At 44.9% G+C, this 16,160-nt stretch overlaps 1 protein-coding gene across 1 annotated transcript; it reads left to right on the forward strand.

Moving 5' to 3' along the window:
• Positions 1-154: 154 nt before the first annotated feature.
• On the forward strand, positions 155-16,046 carry IDH1 (isocitrate dehydrogenase (NADP(+)) 1). The gene is made up of 9 exons (XM_040069511.2): positions 155-264; positions 2,951-3,078; positions 4,560-4,851; positions 6,595-6,700; positions 9,227-9,404; positions 9,800-9,951; positions 11,021-11,161; positions 13,326-13,488; positions 14,020-16,046. Exons 2-9 carry the CDS (start codon positions 2,957-2,959, stop codon positions 14,111-14,113), a joined length of 1,248 nt encoding a protein of 415 aa, XP_039925445.1. The 5' UTR covers positions 155-264; positions 2,951-2,956; the 3' UTR covers positions 14,114-16,046.
• Positions 16,047-16,160: the final 114 nt, after the last annotated feature.

Genomic DNA, 16,160 nt, shown 5'->3' on the forward strand with positions numbered 1-16,160 from the left:
CGGGGGCACAGGCGCACGAGACAGGGGCCCTCCCGGCTGCTGACCCCGCGCTGCCTCGCGCCCCCTGGCGGTTCCGCGCCGCCGCCGGGGGGAGGGGCCGCGCGCGGCCAGCAGGCAGCGCGGCCAGCAGGGGGCGCCGCGGCGGCGGGGCCGGGCGGGGCGGGGGGCGCGGCCACATAAAGGGCCCCGCGCACGGCCCGGCCCCGCATCGCGCCCGCAACGCCGCACGGAACGGAACGGAACGGCACCGTAGCGGGACCGCAGGTAAAGGGCATCGCCACCGCCCCAGCGCGCCGCCGCTTCGGCGGCCGCACAGCAGCCTTTGTCCTTTCTCTCCCGGGCGCGGCCCCCCGCAGCGGGGCCCCGAGGGGCGGGATTGCGTTTAAGGGTTTTTTCCTTCGGTGCGGCGGGACCCCCGGCCGCGCCCCGCCCGCCGCGAGTGTCGCTGAGGCGCTGCTGCAGCCCCGGATCGCCCGCCTTGTCCTGGGCTGGGCTGTTTCCTCACGCTGTCCGGGGGTCTCCCGCTAGTCGGAGGTGTCGCGGGGGCGAGCCGGCCTCGCCCGCTTGGGAGCGGCTGCGGTCGCGGCCGTGCCAGTGCCGGGATTGCAGCCTCGGCCGTGGCGGGGGCTGCTGCCCGCGGCCCGGTGGGAAAATCCCCGGTGTGCCACCACATCGCCTTGCCAGGGGCGAGTGCGGCCGAAAAACAAGTGCAGCCAACAGGAGAGCTCGGTTGGTGCCAGCGACCCGCTCCGTGCCCGCTGCGAACCGCCTCCTCCAGGGAGATCAGCTGTGCGCCGGAGTTAGTTAGGGACTTGTTGAAATAGTTAATTATTGCCCCTAGGCCTCCAGCCCTTCCTAGGGACCAAGAGGTATTTGGAAATACACGCTTTCTTCTAAGTTGCCTTGGCTGTGTGCCTGGGTTAAGTGTATTTAAAGAAGAGCTGCTGCAGGAGAAAGAGCCTGTTGGATTTTGGCAGTTCAGTATAAAATCTGAGGGGACTAGTGACAGAGCTGAACTCTAGGGAATGTGTGCTCTCTAGAGGAGCCTCTCTCGGCATGATGACTGGTGTGCAGAAGAGGGATGCTACTGCAGTACTGCCCCGGTTCAGAGAGGAACTGAAGACACTGGTTGACTGAGCAGGGAGAAAGTATCAGTACCTGGGCCATGATCGTGTAAACATGTTGGATGCTGTCCGAGTCGTTGAAGATGCTGCTGTTTCCACACATCAGTGGAGCTGTATCTCAGTGGAGGTGTGTCTCACCTACCTTTGTGTTCTCTGCGTGACAGCAGCATGCAATAGTTGTGAATCCAAACCTATTGCTATGACTGACATGGTCTGATTTGTGTTAGTTGAGTAGAACCAAACTGCAAAACAAGCAGCATTTTGTGGGTTTGAGCCTGTCGACATTTTTACTTAAATGAATCAGATTGTTTCTCAGATTGTGCCAAAAGCAAACCTGAACTCTCCTGGAGTAATAATTCTGTGCCTAGGCCATGGACTTTGATACAGACCTTATTTATTTAGATAGTCACAATTGAAAATTGTGTTCAAAATACTTGCATAAGTAAACTGTGTTCAGACAGAGTGTGATCACATGAAGTTCAAGTTCTCCTTGAGGACTAGAGATGCCCAGTATAAGCCAAGGTACTGTCTATGTTAGGGATAGAAATGCCAAAAATAGTTTATCTTTTAAACTGAGTCTCAGTAACACAACCTTGTATTACTATTTATTTATTTATTTATTTATTTATTTATTTTAGGGTTTTGTGTTATTTTTTGGATGGAGTTTCATTTGGGGCGGTTTTGTTCTGAGTGGGGTTTTGTTGTTGGGGGCGTGTTTGGGTTTTTTGGTTTTTTGTTTGGTGGTGTCTTTTTTTGTGGTTTGGTGGGGTTTGTTTGTTTGTTTGTTTGTGGGGTTGTTTTTTGTTTTTTTGGGTTTTTTTCGTTTTTGCTCTTTAAAAGGTTTGGCCATTACTCTGCAAGCCCCACACCTCAGAATAGCGTGGTGTAGGTGAACAGATCCTGTGTACAGCGGGCCCCTTCACTCTGGATCAAGTCATTCGTGGCCCTTGGTCTCTGAGACCACAGGCTCAGGCACAAGGGCTTGCTATCTCAATGTGGTGTCCTGGCAGCTGCACACACACACAGGACTGTCTGCAGGGAGGAACTTGCCAAGTCATTGCTCTTGCATAATCAGAGCTGAGACCCAAGAAACTGTGGCTGCTGGAAAGCAGGGCACTGTGTTAGAGCAGTTCGATGCTTTCTGAGGTTTTCTTGACAAAGAACAAAGTGCAAATAGAAGGGCAGAGTTCAAGTTTATTTTTTTAAGGTTTTGTTCACAAATATCTTGGGAAACCTCTGTTCCCTACAGCAAACAAATCTGCCCAGTATTTATTTTAACTGTAGAAATAAAGCTTGCCATGAGAAAATACTCTTGATATGTCGCCCTTGGATTTTTTTACCTGTTTCCTTCCTTCCTGGGGGCCAAAGCTAGTAAAGAATCTCACAATATATTAATCTTAGTAGTTTCAGCAGTATTGGCTGTCATTGTAATCATGTCCATTAACCCCTGATTTTCAGAAAAAGGTGGAGAAACAAGCAACTGGACTAGAACTTGTGAAATCTAAAAGTAAACATTGCTCATCTATTTCTGTGGAATTTGGGGGAAGAATTTGGTCATGTTTTCAAGTTGTTTGATACAACCATAATTAAAGCCCATGCCCTTAATTGTCAAGATATTAACCTTTCTTTTTATCCTCACATAGATCTCCCTAGGAGCTGGGGCTTTAAAAAAAATACCATGTAGCATGAACTAAGGATAAACTGTGGCTGTCTTCAAGATTTTTTGTATGCTGAGTTAGTGCCTCACCTGGTTATGTTGTAGAAATGCAGGTGATGTGTATTGGTAGCTTTTAACTTAGGTTGGACTTTCTTTATGTCTGTTGTAGTTCAAGATGTCTAAAAAAATCCGTGGAGGCTCTGTTGTGGAGATGCAAGGAGATGAAATGACACGGGTCATCTGGGAACTGATTAAAGAAAAGCTGATTTTTCCTTATGTAGATCTGGATTTGCACAGGTAAGGGCTCTGTGACATTCAGCTACTTTGTAGTGCAGTTTGCGTATGTCGTTGCGTGTTGATGGATTTTTGTGCAGCACCGGAAGCATGCACTCCAGGGTTCCTCACAGCAGTAAGCAGTGAATGCTGAATTGTCAGTGAGCTTTTTGCCTGTACTGTGCCTCTGAGAAACTCTCTCAGAGACATGGCCTGTATTTTGATCTCCTTTGTCTTGGGGTTTCCAGCACCTGGGCAGTCTGCATGATTCCCTGCAGCCTAAACAATGAGAAACATGGGCTATTTCAGCTGCTCCTTGACTTGAAGGATAGCATCCTGCACCCCTGAGTGGGCTCATGGCTTCTTGCCATGCCTGTTTGAAGATCTGCCCAGAGGACAGAAGGGGGTGTGTAGGGCACAGACTCTGCCCTGATGGCTGTAAGCTCTGCTGTTGACAATGTGAGCTGGCTGTTGCAATTACCCCCTGAAGCTAGGTTATGCTCCTGTACTCCCTTCTGGAACAAAACAAATACTAGCAGCTGGGTACAGCAAAAGGGACATGCTATCTACAGCATCTGGCCAAGCAGAACAAATAATCTCTTCCTTTTCTGGCCACTGAGCTGTAATTATTAGAGAAGTATCCAGCTACATTGCTCCTGTGGACAGAGGCCTCCAGTGGTACCTGCTGTAGTTAAACCCACAAGTCTGACCTCCTCCCCTGCCCCTGGAGCCCTTTGTATGCCACCTGCATCAGCCTTTCTGCTTGCTGGGGTTGGGAACCGGGCAGACAGGAACCCAGCAGCATAATGCATGCACACAGTCTGGAGAGCATCCCTTTTCAGAGAGGGTGGGAGGAGGGCAAGCAAACCCCTGGCTGAGGCAGCACAATGCCTAGATTCTTGTACAGCTGGCTGTGCTTCAGGGCTGGCCCACGCTGGGCACCCATTGTTCTCCAAAAGCTATTAAAACAGTGAGTATGGAAATGACCCTCCTCTGACGTTTGAGGGGAATATTGGCAGTTCTGCTGCCAGAGCAGGATTGTGGGCCCATTGTCGTAGCGGTTTTTAAGCCTAGTGTAGCTTCATGTACTCAGTACATGAAGGAAGCCAGAGCCCTCAGCACAAGAGGTTTGAAATAAAGGCTCATATTCATCTGGGGATTTTGCTGCTCCATGCAATTAGAATCCTCAACTGACAGCTGCCATTGCAGGAAGCTCAAAAGGCAAGGCAGAGGAGATACTGTCCCATGCTGGCAGCAAACCTCAGCTATAAACTGGAGCTCTCCTTTCTCCAATCTCCTACCAACCTCCACTAACAGGAGAAATGTCACTGTATAAGTCTGTTTTCTTCCATTCCAGCAGCTTTTACAATGGAAAAGGGATAACTTCAGTTGTGGCAGAATGCTGGAGCTACATTCACAAGCAGATAGGGGGTCTTGTTTCTTTCCTGTTGAACACAAACAAATATCCTGGGCAGTCCTGACCATGTTTGTGGGGTTTGTTACAGCTATGACTTGGGCATTGAGCATCGTGATGCTACAAACGATAAAGTAACTGTGGAAGCTGCTGAAGCCATAAAGAAATACAACGTTGGCATCAAGTGTGCAACCATCACTCCTGATGAGAAGAGAGTGGAGGAGTTCAAGTTGAAGCAGATGTGGAAGTCTCCCAATGGCACAATTAGGAACATCCTAGGTGGCACTGTCTTCAGAGAGGCTATTATCTGCAAGAACATTCCCCGGCTGGTGTCTGGATGGGTGAAACCCATTGTCATCGGCCGTCACGCTTACGGGGATCAAGTGAGTCACTTCAGTGTTTTCCCCTCTTTCTGTCTTAACAGGCTTATTCCTGACTGGTGTAGAGCCCCAAAGACTGAGACATCCCTGTGCTCCTGCTCTATCCCTTGCATTCCACCTGGGAACACTTACATGCTGGCACTTTGTACTGCACCTGGCAAGTGTGGGGGAGGCTGGTTCGTGCCTCTCTTCCTTGAACAGTGTTGCTGTATAAACAGCATTCAGAAGCCTGTGCTTGGATTACATAGGCCTGTACTTAGACACTTAACTCTGCTAAGTTACTGTTCTTCACCTTTCTGGAACCCTGCTCCCTACATAAGAACATCTTTAGAAAATATCCTTTACACTGCCCACCTTCTTACTTCACAGGACTTTCTGGTGTCAAATGTTGCTCACAGCAAAAATGGGTAAAAGTGAGTGATTTCTGGAAGGGGGCAAAATTGCCTTCTGTATGGGAATGTGGTTTTGTTCTATTGTTTTTGGGTTTTTTTACTGTGATCTGCTTCTTTAACTTGCACAGCACACCTGCAGAGTTGGTATCTGACCTGGGCAGATCTCAGGCTGTGGTACAGAAGTAGGAAAACCTCTTTTATGAGAGCTCTCCTGACAGTGGTAGTACAAAGCTGTGGAAAGCCCTGGAACAGTTCTCAGTGCCCTTTGAGTAGCCTGGAAGATAAGAAGTAGTCATACTGTTCTCCATGGGCAATCATATGCTATAAAGCTACCAAACATGGCAAAAGAAAAGTCTTGAAGAAAAGCCAAGTGCTTAAATTGGTGACTAAACCTGCAAACTTGCAAGTCATTAGATTACCTGGGACAGGAAGGTAAAATATAAATTTTCAAGAGGAAAATAATTGCAGAACCTTGACACTAGAAAAGAATGGGATTCAACATCCTTAAAGGTTGTGAATAATTGAGAAGGTCAAAATAATAATAGGAAACTGTGGATTAAAGGGGAAGGATTGAAACCCTGTGAAAGTATGAGATTTAAGCAAAAGGAACATTATAAGAACATACAAGGGACATAGGAGAGAGACACTAACTTCAGAACAGCTCAGGGAACAGATTCTCTTCATAGGAGGGAAACTACATGAAAAAGAATAACAATTTTCAAGGAAATGTAACCTTAAATAATACTGTTCAGGACAATTGGGAAAATGAGACAACATTTAAATACTTAAAATTTTTAACTTCAAAGACTTACTACAGGTTGCTTTTCAAATATCCTCCTGTAATGATGTATGAGCCCCGTTACTTATGAGATCAGCAGTTGTATTATGAATGGTTTTGTTGAGGCAGGGACAGGAGCCTTTCTACCCACCAACCATACAACAATCTAAATACTCTGCACTGTAAAACTTCAGTGCATCTGCAAAAGTAGGTACTCCGCCACTTGATGGGGCCCAAGAATTGGTGAGCTTTTTCCCCTAAAGGGGAGGATGGCTTTTGGAACAGGCAGACTTTTGATTATTTAAGGACACAGTTTAATGGTGCTCTTGACAGTGCTGGGTTAACTGTTGGACTTGATGATCTTAAGAGTCTTTTCCAACCTAAGTGATTCCATGACTCTTGTCTTTCTAATCTCTAATAAAATAATCCAATGACAATATGGCTGAATAAAAAGTCTACTTAATGGAATTTTTAGTACGACTGTTTTTCTGTAACCTGCCCTCCCAAATGAGGTCTGTCTTTTATGGTTCTCCCTTCCTGATAGATAAAATCATCATGGCAATTTTTTTTTAACAGTACAGAGCAACTGATTTTGTGGTACCTGGGCCTGGAAAAGTAGAGATGACCTACACTCCCACAGATGGAGGCAAGCCAGTCACATATCTGGTCCATAATTTTGAAAGTAGGTATTTTCTCTAATTAGTGATTACAACTGATTCTTTGAATTTAATTTAAGCTTGAATTATCAGTCAGATCTGTTTGATGGTAGAATATTACTTAGAGTTGGGGAGAAAGTTTGGGCCTTCTTCATTTATTTGTCAAGTACTGAAAGTTCCTTGAAACCTTCCTGGGATCAAGAGCACAATCGTATTAGATTGGCCACCTGTCATGCTCCTTATATGATGACTCTGGTAGCAGTATATATGTTTTTCTCTCTGATCAGAGGCAAACTTGCTATGTAAACAAAGCTTGACCTAAGGGGAGATATATTTGAGAACAATTCATGTGTAATTCTTTCTGGGTTTAGTTTGTTCTACAGATCTCTGTATACCTTTGCAGTTTTTGCCCTTCTTCATGAAGCAATCTTTTTATTTGCTCAATAGAAATGAGGATAAACACTTACTCTGTAAGGTAGAAAGAGGATTTCACAAGGATGCTCCTGACTGCATAGATTATAACTGTTTTAACAGATGCAGTCCCAAAGGTTTTGATGTCACTCCTCTCCCCATTGCTGTGCTGGTTGAAGACATTGCAAGGCTCAGGAGGAGTGCTGACATTGCTGGGCTTTGTTAATGGAAGCAGTTTTTTCACTTTCCAGGAGTCAGGCCTTTTTCACTAGGGGTGGGATTCAGGAAAACATACAAGTTATGTCTCTTGTCTATCATTAATCAGAGGGTTCAGGATTTAAAGTCTTAGGTGATCTATGTGTGTGTGCAGTGTTTTGGTTTTAGCTACCAAAAAATGCAACCATGTAAGCCACAGCATCCTTGTTTGTGTGCAGTTGGTTTGGCAAACAGGTACCAAAATTGACATATGACCTTCTTTTGTAATACTTGATTTCTCTGGCGTGCTTGCTCATGAGAACCTGCATCTCTACCATCTCTTGTTGCATAGCCTTTCGTCTGGATTTCACCTGCTTCACGGCCAGTCCTAGTCTGTTTTCATTTGATAGGTGACTGGTGAGCCCGTGATGGAGATGTGTGGCCATCCAGCTGCCAGTCTGATTTGCTGCTCTGCATTGCATCAGCGGCACAAAGTGGGGAAGTGCAAAGATGGCAGATTACTGCTGTTGCTCTGGGGAGCTGCTCTCCCTGCAGATAACTCCAGCATATCTCTCAAATGATTAAGGGAAGCTTGTCTTTCTGCTCTACTAATATGTTCAACCTTGACACTGAAACAAGAGATTTTTTAAATAGGCAGTAGGGTTGTATGATCACAGTAAGGACTTTCTTTTACATGTATGAAAATAGCTGTTTGAACAAAACTTAACAGCTGTCAGCCAGCGACCATGAAATCATGGCTCCTGTAGCTGATCACACCCTGAATTGTCCTTGACTCCATAGGGAAGGTACAGGGACAATGTGTATTTTTCACTGGTAACAACAGGAATTTCATTCTCTGCCAATATCAACTTAAATGACATTGCTATCTTGGCAAGCAGATAAACCTCCTCCAGCTTCCACTCTTAATTCTGCATGTATGTCCATATAGTAACAGCCATCTGGAGGTAAGGACAAATGGATATTAGGAAAGGTATCTTAAAACTCTGGGTGTTTCCAGGGCAAAGATCCCTGATACTGGTACTGTACAAAAACTAGATAGATGGTGGTAGTGAGGCTTAAAATTAAGTACATAGTATCTACTTTTCACTAAAAGCACTGAGTTGTGCTCTGAAAATGACAAAGCTTTCTCATGAAGCTCTAGGCCCTGCTTTCACTCAGTCATCCTCTTCCGTGATCTGAGTGCTGCTCTCTTCTAGGTGAGCTGGGCTGCAAGTTCAGCACACTTCCATTTGTGTTTCTAATGCATCTGCCTTACACAATCTAAGTCATGTGAATGTTGATAGTTCCTCTGAGCCTTCTCAGGACTTGCCTGAGCACCCACATGACTGGCGTGTTCTTCCCACAACTTGCTAGAAGTGAGCCTGAGCGGGTGGATCAGAGCTGCAGGGTAGGCCACAAATGTGCTGAAAAAATGCAGGAATTCATGTGGAGTCTTGTTTACCTGAGCTAGGCAAAGCAGTCCTTGACTGCTGGAGTTAGTTCTGAAGGTGCAAAGCACATCCATATCTGGCTTTGACTGAGACCTTCTGCTCCAAACTGCTGCCTGCTGCTTAGATAGTAAAAGACTGTTTTACTTAAATGGCTGGGAGGAGTTCAAGTACACTCACTTCTGTCACAGTGTGCTTGAGTACTTAGGCTGGATTAGACAAAACTTCTTAGAGGGATTAGATCACATTATTAAGATGTACTTACCTGTAAAACAAAAACACCTTCCTATCCATGTGTCACAGAACTGCTAGAGCTTTGAGCTGATAGTGCAAAGCAAATCTTCTCCTGAAAGAACCACCCTTAAATTGAAAACGAGATTAAGACACCTGGGGAGAGCACCAGCCTGCCTGCCAGCCGGAGTATGCAATGGGGAGAATAAAATTCTTAAACCAAAACTAAATCTAGTTGATTCCTGTCTGTTCTTCCTCCACTAACAGGCTGTGGTGGTGTAGCCATGGGAATGTACAATCTTGACCGGTCTATCAAGGATTTTGCCCACAGTTCCTTCCAAATGGCACTGTCTAAAGGCTGGCCCCTCTACATGAGTACCAAGAACACCATTCTGAAGAGATACGATGGCCGCTTCAAAGACATCTTCCAAGAGATCTATGACAGGTAATCAGTTGGGTACTTCCTACTGCAGTGCATAAGTCTGCAGCAGGAATAAGTCTCAGCCTTGTGAGTTGCTTTTTCAGACACTCAGCAGCACTTTAGGGCACAGGGGATGCCATCTCTGTCACTCCCTTGTCCTGCAAGGCAAAATACTCGATGCAGTGAGCTCTGCTAACTGTGGCTGTGGTGTCCATCTCCTCTAATAAAGTCACAGATTCTCTGGGCGTGCCTCTATGACTGAAGCAGCCTCGCTATAGCCTAGCAAAGCAGACAAGGGAAAAAAAGAGTAAAGATAATGCAGGGGTTTTTTTATTTTGTCTTATCTCTGTGCACCTCTCTATGTACAGACTGTGCAATCCCTGTTTATATGACAAGGTGTTTTGGTTTTTGTTTTCTAGAGAATACAAGTCCCAGTTTGAAGCCAAAAAGATCTGGTATGAGCACAGGCTCATTGATGACATGGTTGCTCAGGCCCTGAAATCTGAAGGAGGCTTTGTGTGGGCCTGCAAGAACTACGATGGGGATGTGCAGTCTGACTCCGTTGCACAAGGTATGAGGTGCTTCCTGTGCCACACGGAAGCAGGCTTAGTAATAGTCTCTTGTGTCCTTCTGTCACATCTTAGGGAATGGCCCAGGAGATGGTGCTGAGTCTCAAAACTTGTATTTCAAACCTGTGGCCAGTCATGGAAATACCAGGCAGTCAAAACAATTCTGATTTTGCTTTTACAAGAAAATCTGTTAAATGTAGACTCTAGTTGTATTTATTTACAGGAGGGTAGTTCCTACCACCATGATAACTGGTAGGCTTTCTATTCTAATGGACAGTATTTAGACAGCTGGTTCTCTGTCACTGACAGCTTCAGTTAAGCTGACTGCTGCTGAGTGTGGTGGCAGGTGCTCTGCAGATAAGTAATAAAGCCTTCAGGACCTAAGACTACCTGTCAGGTGTAAAGAGAGAGATTGATACGTTTAACTTTACATATTTGCAGTGCTTGATCAAAATCCTACATAACCAAGGTACCCAGTGCCAAAACAAACATGGATGCAGAATTCCACAGGATGAGATGTGCGGCTTTATGTAATACACTCTTTCTGAAGTAATGCCACTAAACTGCCTCCCACAGAACAAGGATGTGTGTTGGACAGCTAAACAAAGCAGCTTTCAAAGACGCAGATCTCTGAAATCTACGGGGTTGGAAGTGGTGTGAATGTCCAATATCAGAAGTTGCTGGTTCCTCTCACAAGAGCAGATGCTCTTGATGAAAAGTTGGTTTGTTTCCTATCACCCTGTGTGAAAGACAAGCAGCCCAACACTTACTGTTCTCTTACTGTACCTTTTCAGTAGAAATATGTCCAGCAAATTAGGTGAGAAAACTAATTTTCTTGAAATGGTGCAGAATGTCTGTATATCTCTATCTCATTGTTCAGCATAGATGAACTGTTATTTTGATATGTAGGGACTTGCCAGTTAGTTGCAGAAGCACTGCTGCAGCTCTGCTGTTTAGAGATTATCACATCAGTGAGAGGGTGTAGGAGATTGTAGGATGGGGAGGTTTGAGGGGAATTTGAAGGGGGCTGTCCAAAGGAGACTCTGAACTTTTGAAACTTGTATTGTGTAGGCTATGGCTCTCTGGGGATGATGACCAGCGTGCTGATCTGCCCTGATGGCAAGACTGTGGAATCAGAAGCTGCTCACGGGACAGTTACTCGTCACTACCGCATGCACCAGAAGGGCCAAGAGACCTCCACTAACCCCATTGGTGAGCTGCTTTTCACTGCCCTTCATCATCTCAACATCAAAGAACAAGTTTAGAGTAAGAACATCTCCACCTTTTCTGTAGACAGCGGCACCACTGAGTGGTGAAACTTGCAGTTCATAATGCATTCTTCTTCCAGATACTGTGACAACCCATAAGGGGAAAGAAGTACCTAAGATTCTTAAAAGCTCATTGATCAAAAGAAACAACAAAAGTCAGAGGGTCTGCAAACAATCAGAAAGTAGATCAGTAAATTACATACATAGCTTGGAAACTGCTACTATATAAGCACACAGCAATGGGTTTTGGATAAAGGGGCAGGGGTGAAAGGGAAGAGAGGAATTAAAGAGGGAAAGATCAATTAAGGAAAATGAGAAAGAGAAAAAGAGAGGTGGGAAAAAGAGAATTAAAGTAAGAAAAGGAGGAGAAAAGAGAGAGAAAACAAGATCACCGGTCCTGGTTACAGCACTGATCCAGCTGAGGGGATGCCAATCCTGGTTTCAGTGCTGATCCAGCTATATTGGTCTGTCTGCTGAGATGCCCAGGACCCTGGGGGCACCACCTGGGCTTGGCAGGGGTTGGATGGGGGGAATAAACCTTTTAATGGACAGGTTTCTTGCTTTTTCTGTACATTAGTCATCAAGTGCAGTCCATTCTTTCAGGCTTGTCTGGAAATGGGTCAGAGGACTTTGGGGGTCTTTGGTCTCCATCTCACCCTGTACTCCATGCCCACTTCTGCCACTCATTCTTGTGCTTGCACTGTACTGTATTGTGGTTCTTTCTCATGGAAAAGTGCTCTCTTTTTTTCACATGGCCCCTCTTTCCCAGTCAAATCTTGTTCTTTTTCATGGCATGTCAGTACCACCAGTCCATGGTTGGCTCTGCAGCCATTCACTTATCAGTGTTTGACACACACAGTAGCTCCTTCTCTTGAGATGGGCTCAGTTGGTCAGAGCATGGTTCTAATAACACTAAGGGTGTGGGTTCAATCTCTATATGGACCATTCATGTAAGAGCTAGACTCAGTGATCCTTCTGTGTCCCTTGCAACTCAGGCTATTCTGTGATTCCATGTGTATCTCCTGGAGATCGTGAGCTCCAAAAGATCTCACTTGGGGCTGCTGTTTAAAGGGTTGTTAGAGAGTAGGGTACAGTATGCATTAGCTCCTTATAATCAGGAGCTTGAGGGGTTTCACTTTGGGTCACTGTTTATGGGGTCACAGGAGAGTGGGGCTTTAGTCATAGTAATTTGCCATCCTGGCTGCAATTCAAGTCAGTAACTTTCTTTGAAAGTTCAGTTGTTATTCAGGCAAGAAAAATACCTTTCCAAGGCTGTTCGTTTGAAAAAAAAAAAAAGGTACTTGTTAGACACCACTAATTCCTGTGTTTATGATAAGCTCAGTGTGGTTTGTCAAGGCCAAGGCCTAAAGAGCATTTCTCAGATCACAGTGTGGCCTGAGGGGGGTGAGGGAATACACCCCCACAGTCCTCTCGTGACTTAAGTCAGCTTCTTGGGGCCTCTACCGACACAGCTACAGCCTGAAGCATAAAACAGGCTGGAATGGAGTGAGTGTGAGCAATGTACTGCACCTAACCTAGCCTTTGAGATATGCACTCACTCTTCAGGAAACAATTGGTTTATAGCCACAAGGCCTTAAGGTTTAAGTTGGTTGTTTTTTATTTTACTCCTATTTCTGATAGGCCAGAACCAAGCACACCCCAAGCCTTGTATACACTGGAAGTCTAAGTGCACTTGGAATGGGACGTGAGGGAAAGAATCCCCTAAATTTGCATTGAGAGCAGAGCATAATGTAGTGTTAGGAAAAGGACTGCACTTTTCTGTCACAATATTCTGTGTAACTAGGGTCCTACCACCTGTCGTCTGACTTGGGCAGGAGGAAAATAAAATGCCATGCATAGAGAGATTACTGGAGGCAGTGAGTAGTTTCTGAGGCCTGCTTTGTTTTTTTTTTTAGAGTTGCACAGAAGCCAAAGGATACCTAGATCAAGATGAGTGTTCTTTCCGATACCAGATTTTCTATCTTTTTTTTTTCAGTCTGCTTTCCATTTTATTGGTATTGAAAAATCTACTTACCGTTCCACATGATGATTTAGAGCAACTTTCAGGAAGTTCTAGACAGATAGAATAACCCAGTGTTCTCTCTCAGCCTCCATCTTCGCATGGACAAGAGGCCTTGCTCACAGAGCTAAGCTGGACAACAACGCTAGCCTCGGGAACTTTGCAGTTGCCCTGGAAGAAGTCTGCATTGAGACCATTGAATCTGGCTTCATGACAAAGGACCTTGCTGCCTGCATCAAAGGCCTGCCTAAGTAAGTGTGTGAAGTAATCAGCTCTGCTTAGAGGAGGCTGTTTTATGTGGTGGCTCTGAACAGCATTTGCTGGAATGTTATTTCTAGTGTGGTAAAGAACAGGAGTCTGTCTCACAGGACCCACCTGTGCCCAGTGCTGTACAAACAGAACGTGAGACACATCCTGACCCAAGCACCTTAGTCCACATTGCTCTCTCCCTGCTATTGCACCAAATGAATGGGAGAAAAAAGTAAAGAAGGAACTGCAAAGACTTATATTTTTCTTATGATAGTCTAGCTATGTTGGCCAGATCCTAATAAATGAAGACCTATATAACTGTAAAATATTACCGGCTACCTCTTTCTTGAGCCTTTTGGCAAAAAAAAAAAAAAAAAAAAAAAAAAAAAAAAAAAAAAAAAAACAGCCTGATGAGTAGGAGAGAACTCTTTTGGTTTTAGAGGCAAAACAGTTGTTTGAACAGTCTTCCTCTGCTTTGATTATTTGAGAGTCTGTACAACTAAAATCTGTCTTGTTTTGTTTCCCCCTGCCAGTGTCACACGCTCTGATTACCTGAACACCTTTGAGTTCATGGACAAGCTTGCTGAAAACTTGAAGCAGAAGCTGGCCTCTATGCCCAAAGCTTAAGACATGGGTTCTACTCAAGCTCCCCTAACAACGTGTCTAAAGTGGCACTGTCTCATCTTTGTTGTGCTTCTTCTAGGCTGTTCTTCAGCTTTGGCCCTCTGGTTATTACCACACTGGCAGATACTTCCTATCAGAATCATCTCTTTGCCCAATTGCTTGTTTTTCTCTTAATTTTCTGTCTGATGCTCTTTCTGCTCACACTTGAGTCCACTTGCAAAGGCGCTGGAGATCTCTTTCCTCAAGAAAAGTGAATTTTGTAGACTGGAATCACCGGAGGGAACTTCATGACCTGAGAAGGTATCAACTGGGGCTTTTGGCAAACTCTCCATACTTCCTGTCTCAGAGATAGGTCCCTTCTTAACGTGTTGCATTAAGTCAACACTTTCAAGACTCTGCAGCTGTGCTGGATTCACCTCATCTGTACTTCCAAAGTCTTGCACTTCAGCAGGAGAGTGGGAATGGTGCTCCACACCACAGTCTCTATCCTTCCTGTCAAAAGCCCCCTCACACACCTTCTGCCCCATCTCACAGACTTCAGTCTCACTAGAACATGTTGCAGCTTTTGGCTGAAGAAGCTTCTTTGCGTCTTGAGCACACTCTTCACCTTGAGATCTATCAGGACTACTTTCTGCATTGTCTTTAATTGCAGTTGTTTTCTTTTTTCCTGTTCTTGCTTTCTTAGCAGTTGTTCTCTCATCAGTTTAAGTTTTTAATAGGCTCCCTCCAGGCTACAAACATTCACCCATGATTGCTCAATCTTGCTGAATTTTTACAGACAGTCTTCACTCCCCCCAGATGTGAAACTGTACCAGTATATAGATGATGCTGTAATTGAAGGAGATTCCCATGTAAAGGTGGGAGATGCAGCAGCAAGAATGGGAGGCATTACATGAAGCAGAAATTGAAATTGTGCCTGAAAAATGTCCAGAACCAAGTAAAGAAACAAAAATTTTTGCATACTTGGTAAATGCAGGCAATGCAGTAGTTCCTCCAGACACTTTAAAGGAATTGGAACAAATACAAGTGCCCCCATCAAAGAAAGAGTTACAAGAGCTACTGGGAACTTTAGGATACTGGAGAAATCTTGTACCTGGCTTTTCTGTCATTGCTCACGTAAGTGGCTCTATCGTGCTTTGTTGTGTAACATTACAAACACTAGATAAAAATGAACGTAGACACTTTCTAAACTTTTTGACAATTATGTTTTCTGAAACCCTTTGAGCTGCTAGGCTAAACCCTACTTTTGCTAAGCAGATGAATTTGCTAAAAGCATGGTATGGGTCTGGATTCCTGATTTTGTTCACAGCAGACCTGATGTTTTTCTCTCTGACTTTGATCTATGTTTATCTCTTCCTCTCAATCTGAAGGCCAGTTTGTCACAGCTCTGGTCAAACCAGTGGTGACCTGCTGTCCAGCAGACCTTAGAGATGAATACCGTCCTCCTCTGTGCAGTACTTCCCAGTGAGTGTAGGTGAGCGCAGAGGGCTATGCCAGCTCTACGCAGCCCTCCTGAACTCATCTTGTACTGCCAACCAGAGCACAGTATCCTGATACCAAGGGATTTGGTTCCATTGCTACAGTCAGGACTGTAGCATTTGAGTAGCACTTAGCATTAGTAAATGCTGGAAACAAGCCTTATAGGCTAAGAGCCTACCAAAGCCATGCTGCAGTGTCTAAATGCAGGCCATGCATTTAGTTATGTTCCTTCTGACTGGATGTGAAGCATAGGAACTGTTAACCTCTTCCCTCAGCCCACAATTCATAAAGGTGCAAACTTTTCTCCAGTTGTCTGGGCTACTGCTTACCCTTGTTGTCTTACAGCAAGTCAGATCATGACTGTGAAATCTTATTCCATCCATGGTTGTGTGTTGGTTTGGGTTTTTTTTTAAGGAATATTTTTAATTCAGACTAAAATAAAAGCCAACTAACCTTCTTTGTGTCTCCTTCCTTTGTGTGATTAGCAGATATGGGGAAAATCTCAGAGAGAGACTCCAGTAGCTTTCAGCACAGTCCAGTACATGCTGGGACAGAACATTGGAATGTGATA

Source organism: Hirundo rustica, chromosome 7 (assembly GCF_015227805.2).
Source record: "Hirundo rustica isolate bHirRus1 chromosome 7, bHirRus1.pri.v3, whole genome shotgun sequence".
Taxonomy (NCBI): Eukaryota; Metazoa; Chordata; class Aves; order Passeriformes; family Hirundinidae; genus Hirundo; species Hirundo rustica.

What these genes read in the sequence shown, in the direction of transcription:
- IDH1 (XM_040069511.2), top strand. Translation starts at nt 2,957, where the DNA reads ATGTCTAAAAAAATCCGTGGAGGCTCTGTTGTGGAGATGCAAGGAGAT. An exon ending in GTCTGACTCCGTTGCACAAG is followed by an intron (nt 9,952 to 11,020) that starts GTATGAGGTGCT and finishes TGTATTGTGTAG; the next exon opens with GCTATGGCTCTCTGGGGATG. An exon ending in TGCATCAAAGGCCTGCCTAA is followed by an intron (nt 13,489 to 14,019) that starts GTAAGTGTGTGA and finishes TCCCCCTGCCAG; the next exon opens with TGTCACACGCTCTGATTACC.